Source organism: Hemiscyllium ocellatum, chromosome 7, assembly GCF_020745735.1.
Source record: "Hemiscyllium ocellatum isolate sHemOce1 chromosome 7, sHemOce1.pat.X.cur, whole genome shotgun sequence".
Lineage (NCBI taxonomy): Eukaryota > Metazoa > Chordata > Chondrichthyes > Orectolobiformes > Hemiscylliidae > Hemiscyllium > Hemiscyllium ocellatum.
In genome coordinates, this window is record NC_083407.1 from 67,462,801 (window position 1) to 67,477,592 (window position 14,792).

The 14,792-nt window shown below is 37.4% G+C and overlaps 1 protein-coding gene across 4 annotated transcripts in view; it reads right to left on the reverse strand.

Moving 5' to 3' along the window:
• Positions 1–14,792, reverse strand: part of atf2 (activating transcription factor 2) — a 146,961-nt gene that overhangs the window by 88,790 nt on the left and 43,379 nt on the right. For all 4 annotated transcript variants that reach the window (XM_060827936.1, XM_060827933.1, XM_060827934.1 and 1 more), the window contains 3 exons: positions 13,634–13,730; positions 8,709–8,827; positions 6,426–6,554 (listed from right to left, as the gene is read on the reverse strand). In XM_060827936.1, coding sequence (XP_060683919.1) covers positions 6,426–6,554; positions 8,709–8,827; positions 13,634–13,730 — 345 coding nt within the window. The remainder of the gene's footprint in view (positions 1–6,425; positions 6,555–8,708; positions 8,828–13,633; positions 13,731–14,792) is intronic.

Consider the following 14,792-nt stretch of genomic DNA (forward strand, 5'->3'; position numbering starts at 1 on the left):
TACTTTGTTTTGAAATATATGCATTGATACAGTATAATAATTCAAAGGTATGAACTGTAAGCAACGGACTTATAAGTGGACTGAGCTAGCAGTGAAGAAGTTGTTACATTGTGCTAATAACTCAAATTGCTAGAAAAATAATATGAAGTTCAGGAAACTGCATAAAATCTTAGCAATTTGTGGTGAGGAAGATATATGCCATGAAATGTGCAATTCCATAAATTGTTGGATGGATTTTTGTCAGTCTGCAAGGATCCTTGCAAAAAGCAGGAACTCACTGTCCATCTCCTTTTAATTGTTAAAAAGTTGCTGTATTTATACCCGAAATACAAATGACACTCATCACAGTCATTTAGCACTAGTATTTCACATTGCAAGGATCTTGTTAATCATGTGATTTGTGATCCGGAGTCTTTGAGCTTCAGAAAGGGAACAGTTGAAACTTTTAATATCACTACTGCAGATAAAATTTGTTCTCAGAGGTCTTTTTCAATTGACCTTTTCTCAATTTTTCTGTGTGTCTGTCTCTCTCTTAGTCCAATATTTCTTCACTTTCTATTTCTCTTTCTATATCTAATTTGATTCAAATTCATCCACTGCCCTTTTCTAGTGTTAAATTTGATTGGTTAAAAGGATAGACCAATGATTCATCTAGATTTTCATGAGGTCTCCCACTGGTGTTGCTACGATATTATCAATTCACATTTGCAGCAAATTGCCATGAAAAACTTTTAATCTGAAGGTTGAAGTAATTCCCAGCACTTGCCAAGAGGTGAGCTGCTCCAGCAGTTTCTGGGTTGTTATTCAATTTCTACAGTGTTATGAATGCATTTACATTATTTTGTGCTATTTCCTGCACAATTGCTTACTTTTCAGAAGTTGAAATCAGTGACTCCCTAGAGATTTTGTCAAGCTCAACTTGTTACCCAGACATATTGAGGGATTCTATGTGCCTTAATGCCTGGAGTATTATTCAGGAGATAGTGAATTACTCTCCAGTGGTATGGTGGAAAAGCTTCTCGACTATTTTCTTTTTTGTCATCTATTCTATTCTTTTCACTATGCAGCTATACATATTTCTATATAGTTCAATGTTCTCTCCCCATCCATGTGCGCAATTTTAAACTCCAAGCACGCGAGTTGGCAGTGATTGAACAATAGAACTTACTGTGCATGAATTAAGTGAGATTTTATTCAAATGCGACAATGACAACTTCAATACTGCGCTGAATTGATGCTTAAACTTGCCTCTGTTTCCCTGGTCACTTTCCCAAGCTTTGAAAACCTGTTCTGCTGAAGTAAAATTTGGAACCAAGTTCAAAAATATTTTTGAACAGTCACATTGATGCCTTTCTCCCCAAAAAATGTTTTGCATCAATAAGCACCCAATCAGATTCAAAGAGGAAATGTGACGAGTACTTTTCTTGCCAGTATCCAAATGTGTAACCTTGAGGAGGAAGTGGGCATGTTGGACCTAAATGTCCTTCTGTAAAAATCAATAAGTTTTATTGTCTATCCACTCCCACTTACTTGGGGCTTAAAATGAGCCACATGGATGAGGAGAGAGCATTCAACGACAGATTCCAACTCATTCAGTACACTTTCAACTCTATTCATGTAATGCATTTTCAGGTTAATACTGGAACCCATATTCGTACTGTTGTGATGATATTCAAATAGAAATTGGGAAAGGAGTACAAGTTTAGTTCAGGGTCAAGTAAAACATGGGAAAGAAGGATAAATGCGGAAGAGTGCCATCTCCATATTCCAAAGCCTCTAACATGGAAGAGACATGGGAAATGGAAGATATGAGGGGATATGGAGGGTACACTAGGCGTTTGGAATTGAGGTGGGTGAGGCATAATAGTGCTGAACATCATTTACAAAAATGGTCGATGCCCCAGTGAGCAGGTCTTCTAATATGGCATTTTCAACATCTGCTCAGCTGGACCTGCTTTTGGAGGCGGGAGTCTGATTCCAACCAGTCCCTGGCATCCCATCATAAAAAAGCATTGGTGAGCACTACTGGATAGCATGATACCAGGAATGGCCTGGCTCACAATTTTTGCCTTGAAGTTGACAATCTAGGCCAGAATGTTTTGTTACTTCAGTGTAATCAAGTGAATAAATAGCACAATTGCCTTGCACACCCACCTTTCATCTACGAGAGCACGAAATTCAGAGTTCATTGTTCATAATATCACAGCTATGCAATTGAATTAATTGCATAGTTATGAGTAGCATTGAGAAAGTTTGCTGGTTGCCTTCCTTCTAACTTACAAAGAATATAATAGCTACTATATCTTCACTGCAACATTTTAAAATCAACCAAAAGAATTAATGATTTTCTTTGAATCTCATTGAAAAGAATGAGACAATAGCTCTTTGGTATTTGAATAAGTTGTGTTTTGCATATTGTCAAGTAGTTTGACCAATCGGATTGCATCTGGAACACAACATCTCACATTTACCTGTAAAGTAGGGTCTAGGCTACCTTCTTAATGTATTTTGAGGTCTGGTCTGGTCTGGTCCATAACAATAGGCTGTCCACCAACATTCACTACAAACCATGAATCCTACAGTTACCTCCAAGTACACTTCCTCACATCCCACTTCCTGCAAGGATACCCTTCCAGTTTCTCAGTTTGCCAGTCTTATCTGTACAATGATGTTATTCCTCTGGAGCTCTAACATTTCCTCCATTTTCCTGAAACAAGGACACACCCATACAAACATTGGTTGACATGGCTGTCAATTGTGTCTGACCCATCTCTTAGTTCTGCCCTCACCCCTTTCCCTCCATCCCAGAAAAACAATAGAGTTCCCCTTCTCCTCACTTTCCACTCCACCAGTCTCTGCACTCAAAAGATCATCTTCTGCCATTCTGCCACCTCTAGCAGAATACCACCACCAAATACATCTTTCCCATACTTCCACTCTCAGCATTCTGCGGAGACCATTCCCTCCATCACACCTTGGCTGACTCTTCCATCACACCTAGCACATCGTCACTCCCCCATGGCACCTTTCCATGCAATTATAATAGGTGTAACAATTGCCATTTATCTCCTCCCTCCTCACCAACCAAAGCTGCAAACACATCTTCCAGGTGATGCAGTATTTTACTCTTCTGTATGTGTGCTCAAAATGCAATCTCCTTTAAACTGAGAAATCAAATGCAAACTGGGTGACCGCTTTGCAGAATGCCTTCGCTCTGCGGAAAGGACCAATCATGACGTTCTAGTTTCTCATGATTTCAATAAATCACCTTGCTCCCAATTCTGTCACTGACCTGTGATAGAGTTCCAATGATGTTCAACAAAAGTTGGAGAAGCAAAACCTCATTTTCAACCTAGGCACTTTACCTCCTTTTGAAAAAGGTCAATTGCAACTATTGCTCCTCAGTGGAAGGAAAGTCTATTTTGAGAGTGCCAAACAAATTGGTCGGCAGCTCATGTAGTTGCAGCAATGCCAGAAGGGACAAATAGGCATGCTGGGCCTGCCAGAAAATCCCAAGACTATAAAAGTCCAACCAACAGATAAGAGGGGCCTTTATTGTATAGGGGTGGGCAAGGCAGAGAAGAATATGAAGGCTGCACTGAAGACTCCGTGGAGTCTGCTGGTGAATAACATCTCAGTAGAGACCCGGATATGTACAGAAGGAGCAACTCCCTTTCTTCCCAATGTTTCACCAATATTGGTGAAAAGAATGGTTGTTGCTGTCACTCCCATGCATTGCTCAGCCTATTATGGCAGTTGAAGCAGATTGAAATCCAAAAGGGACCATAAATTGACTACTTAAACGCTTTGATAGTTCTAAGGGCAGGGGACCTAGCAGGTGCTTTACTCATCAACCCAATTATAGGGATGGGTCAGGCTTGTGCCAAACACTGATGGGTTAGCTGACCTGTAATATTTAAACTGTTTAAATTCCCCTAATCTCAAACCCCAGATCATAAAATATATTGGTGAGTACGTTTCATGTTTCCTAGACGCATAAAACATGTGTGTAGGTAAAGTATATGTAACAACATCACATTTGAAATTACTTTCCTGGGCACTAATACAGAATAGACTCGCTATAATCAATAATTTTTCATTTCCTGATAACAGTTTTGATGTCAGTTAAAGTCACAACCTTCTACATGATTGCTAAATGGTACTAAGGATTTATTTGGTAACAAATTTCAATATTACTCCCAAAAGCAATGCACAAAAAAAAACTTTCTGTGGATCATAATCAATTTAACTCCAATACCTTAACATAATAAAATTTCAGTGAATTTTAGCATTTAAACTTCATATCAGCTTCCTTACAAAACAGAAATATTTTATTTTACAATAAAAAACTGCATTTTTCAAATAAAAAAAATGCTTGCCCTACTAGTTTTTAGTTCGTTTTTCTGACTAAATCTACTGAAAATTAGAGTTGCACTGTTTCTGAGAGACAGTATGTGAAGGGTAGCAACTCAAAGAAATTAATTAAAATTAGTGACATTTCAGGTGTTAAACTCTGATCACTATAAAATTGTGCAACATTTACTTTGAGCTGGGAGGCCTGCATTCAAGTCCCACTTGAGAGAGGGAGGAATGTTGTAACACGAACAGGTTGACTGAAAATACATAATACAATGTTAGGTGGTTTTTGTGGAGCAGTGTCAGTATCCTTAACTCTGAGCCAGGAGACCTGAGTTCAAGTGCCACCAGTGCCAGAGACATGTAATAATATCCTTTTACAGGTTGATTAGAAAATATTGGACAACATTCGAGGTTCGTGTGACACAGTGGCAGTGGCAATGTCCCTATTTGAGCCAGGAGATCCAGCATCATGTCCCACTTGCTCCAAAGATGCATAATACTACCTCTACGTAAGCCGATTAATGCCTTGAATTCTCAATAACAAAATTGTCTGGTCCCTCTGAAGTATTGCAATGAGGTACAAAGCACAGATTAGATACAATATGAAACAAACAAAGACCAGTCCTATGACTTGCTTTCTCAGACTAAGTGGCTAGTCAGAAATTGGAACTAGCAACTCGCTGGTTGTACATCAGTTGTACCCTTTTCGCTGGGATACTGAAAACAGCTAGATCAGATATTAAAACAAATTTTTAATTATATTTTTACTGCATTACAAATACTGCATTGCAGAAAAGTTCAACATTTTAAAAAATACATTAATTATCTAGAAGAGATCCTTCAGCAGAAAAATAACAAATAAGATTGTTTTGAAGTTAAACAGCAGAGAGAAAAATATTAAAGACTGTTTCCTGAAAAGAAAAGATCTTGAATAAAATCCTAAAAACTAAAAAGCATAGACTAAACCTACAAAAGCCAGAAACATTTTCCCAATTCTGATGAAAATCCATTGATCTAAAGCATTAGTCTGGTTTTTCTCTCCCCAGCTGCTGCCTGACATGATGACATTTTCAGCATCCTTGTTTGTTGTACTGTAACAGCCAAACATTTTCATGCGCATTAATTATCTTACAATTACTGGTCCAGCTTTCTTAATTTTGAGCCTTGAGGGCACTGTCTTTTGCAGATAATGAAAGCTTTGTCTGGAATAGAATTCTTGTTTCCATTTCTTATCTTCTAAATTGCTTCCCAATACCCATGCATCCTTTTACAGTTTGGAGTGAAAAACAATCTAGCATGCAGACACTCAATGTCCGTTATCATCCACTTGGTCAATTGTAGGATGCTGTAATCCACATCAACGTTATTTCCCTCTTGACTGAAAATACTGCTACTTCTACTTAACACTTCAGCTAATGGCATGCTGAGAATTGGCAAATTTCATCTCAGTCTAACAGCCTCAACAGCCTTGAACACACACTGATTGTGACCAAAACGTTACTACTACATCAATTTCCAAAACACTTAACTTAACTTCAGATATTATATGAATATAAACAATATCAACCAAACTAATCTAAATCACAACTTCCTCTGAGTCTGGTTTTTGTCAGTTATTTCTTCTGACAAGTCCTTCCTGAGGCAGATTTCCATGTGGTGAGCATGTGGTTTGTTCCATAGTTGCTAACGTCAGCAACTTTTTTAAAGTACATGATTTTATCCCTAAGGGTTTCTTTCATGTGGGTTTTTCTAATAAAACATTCTAATTTCAAAAGAACATCTGGAAATTAAGTTGCTGCAAAAGACAGTGCCAATGTGATTTTTGAGAAGATTGTGTGGTGTATTTTTAAAAATATATCCATTTAATTTAGCAATTTCATTTCAAAATTATTCGCAACATATTTTTGTTCAATTTAACCAATCAGTTTTACTTACTCCCACTGCTATCCTAGCTTTATGCAATGAGAAACAGATTTCAGATTCTCTTCAGTTTCTCTCCTTAAATTAACTTTCTTCAGAAAATTTCAAGCTGCAACTTAAAATAATTGATCATGTAAACTTAGTACCTTTTCATCACTGGTGGTTGACTCTGGGTGAGGGAGGGGACTATTCTGATGACTTGTTTCCACAATCGGCATATCTTCCACTTTAGTTCTAACTGCTGGTAAAGCAAGTGGTGACATGTCCAAGGGCATCTAAGCAATGAAACGAATAGACTTCAATGTAAACTAAAATCAATACCAATTTTGAGCAATTATATATATATATTGCTAGAAAACTGTATGGTTTGAATTTTTGTCCTTAGGCATGAATTTATTAACATAATGTAAAGATAACCAACAATAAGATGTGCACAATATTAAAAATATGAACAATGTCGTGAAAAACATGAACAAATCAGCTTGCATACAGTAGTACTCACAAAGCTATAGGCTTAGAAATTTGAAGGCCCTACAGTCTTAAAAAATGTACTTACAAGGAACCAAAATGGCAGGCAACAAAAGCATGCTTGTTCTGCTCAGAAGAATCCCTCCTGCCACACTGCTGCTTAGTAGAGGTTCCAAAAGGAGTGGGCATCAGGCCCTTTTACCAAATTAGACTGCGTACAATCATGTCATGTGTTATGCACACTACAATTTATACAGACTCTCAGCAACTAAGCAATTACCAGAAGTCCTTAAAAAGATGACCGAAGGTTTCCACCAAAATGTACGCTAATTCTTTTTTTGCTCATAATTTTGTATATCCTAGGGTAAGTGGTTTCTTCATGTCTCCACAGTAAGACTATGGGTAGGTCCCAGCTGTCAGTTTTGATTGACCAATTTCTTCCCACCACATTCAGAATATTCAGTTAGCATTTGAAGTAATCAATCTTGCTGAACATTTACAACTGGCAAGCAGCTTGTTGTACTATCACAAACTGCTTGGTCACTGGTCTCAAGAAGTGTGTAGAGCACACATTCTTCCTGGATTCAACTTCAATTCCAGGACTTCAAAAATGCATTGTTCCTCTTGAACAAAATTGGGGGAAACAAAAATCGAAATACAGTAAACCTTTTATTATCTAGCACCTATTGAGCCAGGAGTGTGCCGACTGATCAAATATTCTGGATACTGACGAGTCCACATAATCAATGCAAAACATGTGCTAAGTAATGGAAGCATGATACAGGGGTATGTACATCATCATTATACTTTATTTATAGCATAAATCATTTAAATGATAACGCGACTTTGCCTTAAATAAAACTTATCGGCAGACAGCCTTCTCACTTGCACCCTCAACTGACTATTCGGACACTGAGGTAGTTTGCAGTATTTGAGGAGAAACTCACTTGAAATTGAATCCACTGTTGTATTTCGTGTGGTCATTTGATTGAACAACAAGTATATTTATACCAAGATAAGTAAATTTTAAAAAGCTATTATAATTGGACAGAATAATTCAATAAACTTGGCTGTATTTGAGGTATATCATTTTTGCCTGTTTATCGAGAAAGCTAGTTCACAAGGTGCCAGTTAAAACAAAGTTTTCTGTATTCAGCTAATTGAGCGGTGAAGACATGAACAGATGTAGAAAACATTTTGTTTGTACTGATTGGGCAATCAAGAGCAATATTATAACCTATAATCAAAGATGGAAGTTCTTCATCAGTTACATTCTATGTTTTGTTTAAAAATGTGGCTGTGATAGGAACAAAATGGTTATCTTTCGTAAAGACACCAATGAGTTGCACAGATTCATTAAAATATTTCCAATTATCACATTTTCCACAATATTTTATCCACACTTCCCCCAGAGAATTTTGCCCATTCACTACAATTTCCGAAGTTCACATTCCTTTTAGTATCTTCAAAAATGACAAATGCATCATATGTAACTTAAAGGACAAGTAATAAATACATTCAGACTTAAACCAGGATTGCTATTTAGGTGCTACATACAATACCGCCGGTTCTGTTATAAAGCATGTTTCTTCAACACGAATTGGCTTTAACATGATTGAATAATTTAGATTGTTATTTGTAGAATGGAAACTTTCATTATCTGTATTGGCTATAATGTGATTCCAGCCCCATTAGTTTAAACGGTGTTGCTACTGCGTGATTTTCTTATAATGCAGGATTGCACGCAAACAGAACTATCGCATTATATCTGAACCGACTGCACCAGAAAGGGGTCACAAAATACCTGTTGTCCAAAGTACATTATTCAATAATTAGTTACATTAAAGATCTGTGTAAACATTGTAACAAGACATCCTCTGAAAATTTAGCTCAGTCATACCAACTGTTGCCATGAAACCATGTTTCAACATAAAGAAAGTCTAGACATAAATACTATTCACCTTTTTGATGTCATCTTCTGAAGCCTTCTTAAATTCATTTTCAAATGGACTTGCCAGCTCATTAAAAAGCCCTACCTCTTCACAATTCTTAAGGAAACGAGTTGGAGTTGGAGTTTGGTCTGAATGGATTCAAAACAGTAAAAAAAAAGGCACTTTTTAGATTAAGTTTAGTAGACTCTAATAACTTTCACCAAAACTTTAATGGAAACATCTAGTGAATTTGTACGTAAATCTGTCCATTGTATAACAGACGTGAAGAACAAATCAAAAAAGGAGAATGGCAAAGCAGGGCCTCAAAGGTCATTATCCTTAGACTACTGCATAAACCAGTTGAAAATTGGCACTGGAGCAGACAGATCAAGTGAATTACATAGTTAAAGGGTTGGAAAAGAGAGATAATACAGAATATAAAACAAAACAGTCAAATATTTTACAGGCATACCAATTGAAAAGAAAGGACGTGTTGTGAAAAGAACCATTAGGAATATCACAAGTAATGATTTAAAGATAGGAGAGATGGTAGAAATATTAAATATCACCTCAAAAGAGGATAATTGAACAGTAGACTTGACATTAAATGAGATGATTAATGAGATAAGTGCCCATAAAATATAAAAGGTGAATACATTATATAAACTAAACAAACACATGCATGATAAGAATCCTGGTCCAGATGGATTGCATTCATGTATCTTAAAGAATCTAAAGAGATAGCCAAGTCATAATTACTCATACTTAATAACTCATTGGAAAAAGGTGTCATGCCAGATAACTAAAGTAATTTCTTTACTCGAGGAGTACGACAAAACATGTCCATGGAATTACAGACCACTGAACTTAATGTCAATTGGAGGAATAACACCGGAATCCGAAAGGACAGGACATAAAAATATGGGGCAAAGTTCAGTGGAAATGATAGGAGTCTTGTCTGCTGGCCAGAGATGTGGTCTCCTTTCAGAAGGTTTGCCAAGACATGAGGCAACTAGGCAGTTAAATAGCCTTCATCTCAAAGCCTAAGGTTCTGCTGGTCAAGAGGAAAAGAGTTTGCCAATCAGAAGTGTTTTGCTCAGCCAAGCTCCACGGAGGTAGTGGTTGTTACTGGAAATACAGGCACCTAAAGCTCCAAATCTCAGAGCAACTCAGGCTAAACATGTTTTGTGGGAGTCAGGCTGGTAGCAAGGGCAATGGATCGGCTCTCAGTAGCCCCTTCCTTCAAGATGTCAAGTCCATCAATCAGGCATTGTGTACCTTGAAGGTAGAACCTACCCCAGGCGATGGCAAGCAGGTTTGCTTCTGCTCCCCACGTTGTAACAGGCCGACACAGAAATGGGATGAGGTCCATTGCGGTCATTAAAGGTTCATTTAAGGATATCAATTGGGGTGAGGTAGGAAGTCCTTCTCAGCCCAGACCAAAATAAAGTAGAGCACGACACCTCTAAACATGTCACTAAAAAGAGGGCAGAAGAATCTGTCCCAGGAAATGAGAAATATAACAATAAATAGTCAACATGGATTTCAAAAACAAAAATCTTGCTTGATTAACTCAATCTTATAAGGAGATAACAGAGAGTGGACAAAAGAAATGCAGAAGATGTTTTTCATCTGAATTATTAAATAGCAATAATAATAAACAAGTAAATTAATAAAATATGAAGTCAAGGGACAAGTACTAAATTAGAGTACTAGCTAGCTTTAAGATAAAAAGCAGAGATTGGGAGCAAAGGGTAGATGTTCATAGTGGAACAAAGTGTGAAATGATGTTCCACAAATGTGTGTGTTGGAACCACGGTTGTTCAAATTTACTATAGTGATTTGGACTTTGGAGTCAAAAACACAATTTCTAAATTTTCAGACAGTATCAAATTGGGGTGGTGGTGGTTGAGAGTTGATGGGGATACAATAACATTGAGGAGGACTGCAACAATTACAGGAGAATATTAATAAACATGTAGAATGAACAAATAATTGAATGGAATTCAGCACAGATAAGTGAGAGGTAGCACATTTTGGCAGCAGGAAGGTAACTTATTACTCGAAAGGTGCAAGTCTCCATAAGGCCATAAAACACAGGAGCAAAAATTAGGCCATTCAGCCCATTGAGTCTGCCCCACCATTCAATCATGATATATTTCTCAACCCCATTCTCCCGCTTTCTCCCCGTAACCCTTGATCCCCTTCATACTCAAGAACTTAGATATCTCAGTCTTAAAAATACTCAGTGACCAGACTTTCACTGCCTTCTCTAATGAATTCCATAGATTTACCAATCTCTGGCTGAAAACGTTTCTCCTTATCTCAGTTCTAAAAGGGCTTTGCTTTATTCTAAGGCTGTGCCCTCGGGTCCTAGTCTCTCCTACCAATGGAAATATCTTCCCAACATCTACTCAGTCCAGGCCATTCGGTATTCTGTACATTTCAATTATATTCCCCCTCATCCTCCTAAACTCCATAGAGTATAAATTCAGAGTCCTCAAACATTCCTCATATGTTAAACTTCTCATTCCTTGGACCATTCTCATGAACCTCCACCAAACACGCTCCAGGACCAGTATATCCTTCCTGAGAGACGGGGTCCAAAACTGTGCACAATACTCCAAATGTGACCTGACAGAGCCTCAGAAGTACATCCCTGCTTTTATATTCAAGCTCTCTCAAAATAAATGCCATTAGTGGATTTGTATTCCTAACTACTGACTCAACCTGCATCTTTACTTTGAAAGAATTCTGGACTAGAACTCCCAAGTCTCTTTGCACTTCAGACTTCTGAATTTTCTCCCCTTTTATGCTTCTATGTCTTTATTCTTCCTATCAAAGTGCAAGACCTCACACCTTCCCACGTTGTATTCCATCTGCCACTTCTTTGCCCACTCTTCTACCTGTCCAAATCTTTCTGCAGCCCCCCACCCCACCCCCCGTCTCCGCAATGCAACCAATCCCTCTACCTAGTTTTGTATCATCTGCAAACTTAGCCAGAATGCTCTCAGTTCCTTCATCTAGATGGTTAACGTATAAAGTGAAAAGATGTTCTCAACACAGTCTCATGGAACAGCAGTTTTTCACCGGCTGCCATCCTGTGAAGGACCCCTTTATCCCCACTCTGTTCTCTGCCAGACAGCCAAGCTCACTGAGGTAGAGAAGCAAAGTGATCCAGGAGTACAAACACACCAATTTCTAAAAACTGAGTCATAGGTTATCAAGACCATTAAAAAAAAAGCTAGCCGAGCACTCAGGCTTTTCTTTTAATAAGATAGAATTAAAATCGAGAAAAATACTGTGCTAAAACTGCGCCGAATTTTAATTGGACCATAATTGGAAATATTGCATGCAATTCTGATTGTCAAATTATGAAAGTGATATACTGCACTGTAGAGGACACAGAAGAATTATACTAGACATGCATGGGTATACACATCAAGTAAAGAAAGGCAACTGGGTCATTTCTATTATGAGAAAACAAGGCTGCGGAGTAACCGAATATAGGTTTTAAAAACGTTGAGAGACTTTGATAGGCTGGATACAGAGAGAATGTTCAAAGTTCTAAAGAATGCATTTTCTGTGGGTAACTGCATAACTAGAGGCCATCAATATAAGATAGTCACCAAGAAATCTAGTAAGAAATTCAGAAGAGACTTCTTTACCTAAAGTGTGACGAGAATGTGAATTCACTGTCACAAGGAACAGTGCAAAAGAAAAGGATAAGTGCATTTAAAAATAAACTAAATAAGCACCTAAGAGAAATGGAAAAAGATGGTTACAATGGATTTAGTGGACAAAAGATAGAAATGATTTGAGTAACAACATAAACAACAGCACTAGATTAGCTGGGCTGGATGGCCTGTTTCAGTATGTTCTACATAACTTTATGTAGTCATTCTACAAACACAAAAAAAATCCAATTAATAAATCTGAAATATAAATCTAGTTTCTGTAATATTGACTGTGAAACTGTGATTGTCATAAAAAAGGAGAGCAGGAGTGTAGACAATGAGGAATATGGGATCAACTATGGAGCAGGCTTGAAGGGCCAAACAGCCTTCTCCTGTTTCTTATGGTCTTTTGGCTCGACACTGTAGCATTCTGAACTGAACTTCTGGTTCAAAACCAGATTATTAAAGAAAATGGGAGAAGAGGGTGCTTGTGTCTTTATTGGTTCAGATTTTTTTTTGTTTCTTCCTTACACCCGTTTCCTTTACATTGGATGACTTCTATCCTACTATACACACCTTGTCTGGACTCTTACTTTAGCCATTATCAATTTCTTTGGCTTTTGAACCTTTAGCAACTTATTCTCCACTGTCCTCCATTTTTTTTCCTTTCGTTCATTTTCACACTGCCTCCCTTTCACTTGTTCAAAATCTATTACATTTCTAACTTTTTTCAGCTCTAATGAAAAGTTACAGATTTCAAATGCTAACTGCTTTTCTTGTCACAGGTGATGCCTAACACTGCTAACTACATTCAGTATTTTCTGATTTTATTAAAGCAACACCAGATACACTTATGATCCACAAACTCAATTTTAGTGAATATAGTAGAAAAGAAATGTACACTATTAGTAAAACAGGAACAAACACAGAAATTGTCAGAGAAACATATCAAGTCTGGCAGCATCAGTGGAGAGAAAGCAGAGTTTATATTTCAGGTCCAGTGACACTTCTTCAGAAAGGTCTCTCTGAAGATTTGATGTGTTTCTCCAGCAATTTCTGTTTTTGTTTCAGATTTCCAGCATCCACAGTTCTTTGCTTTATATCAGTAAAACAGGCTTTTCCAGATAGGTTTAAGCAATTAAAACTTTTTACACAAAGTATTATGGTATTACGATATTTTAAATGAATTAGGCTTTCATGTCAAAACAAAATCAATATTTCATTATCTTCTCTAAATTTAGACTACAAGATATGGAAATGAAAAAAAAAGGCACTTACCAGCCACGATGACACTGTCATTACGAGCTGGACCAAACTTTAACGTCATCTCATGTTTGTGTTTGTGAACAGCCAAGTGGTCCTCATTTGTGAAGCGCTACAACAACAGTTTAAGGTATTTAGATTGTAATCCACAAATATTAACACTAATAGGCTCTGTTAATAATTTTAGAGAACCAACAACATTTCTTCCATTTTATTCTTCAAAATTGCACAAAGCAAAACAAAGAATCAAAGAATCAATTTTGTTGAAAGAAAATAATGTTCAAACTTTCAACACTGGGCAAGTGTGGTATTCCTATTTTCTACACCAGTCATGCTGTGACATCTCTGTGTAGGTCTACCAACATAGAGGGGTTATATTGACATAGTACTTTGCAAGCCCAGCAGACATCTCAAAGTGCTTTAGAATCAATTAAGTACCATTTGTGGTATTTACATTATTTGAACGGAGAAAAGTTGGCAGCCATTTTGTGCATAGCAAAATTCCACAAAACATGTGAATGTGACCAGATAACCCATTTTTGTGATACTGATTGAGCGATAAATATCTAGGGACAGGAGCTGGTAATTCAGCCTATTGAGCCAGCCCCACTATTCAAAACAATCTGATCATTCAGTTCAATGCTTTTATCTATCCAATCCCCATAACCCTATATGCCATTGGTAATCAGAAATCTGTCAATCTCAAACATATCAAAGACTGAACTGCACAACTCATTGTGGTAGACAATTACACCAATGTTCACAATCCTCTGAGTATATATTTGTCCTCATCTTGGATCGAAGTGGCATCCTTGTTACTTTTAAATTGTGACCCCTGATTCTAGACTCTCCAAAACGGCAAACGTGCATCATGTTAATTGCACCTACCTTGTCTATTTCTTTTGCTCTCTTGTAAGTTTATGCAAGATAATCTCTTATTCTTCAAAACTCTATAGAGAATACAGGCCCAGTTACCCACTCTCTCCTGATAGGGCAATCCCAACATCTGGAAACAACTCTGGCAAAACCTTTGCTGCACTCCCTCTATGGCAATATCTTTAAGATAAGGAGACCAAAACTGCTCCTGGAGTAATATAACCAAGCTCCTTGACAACTGAAGCAAGATTTCATGATTCCTGTACTCAAAACCTCTCATAATAGAGGGGCCACAACT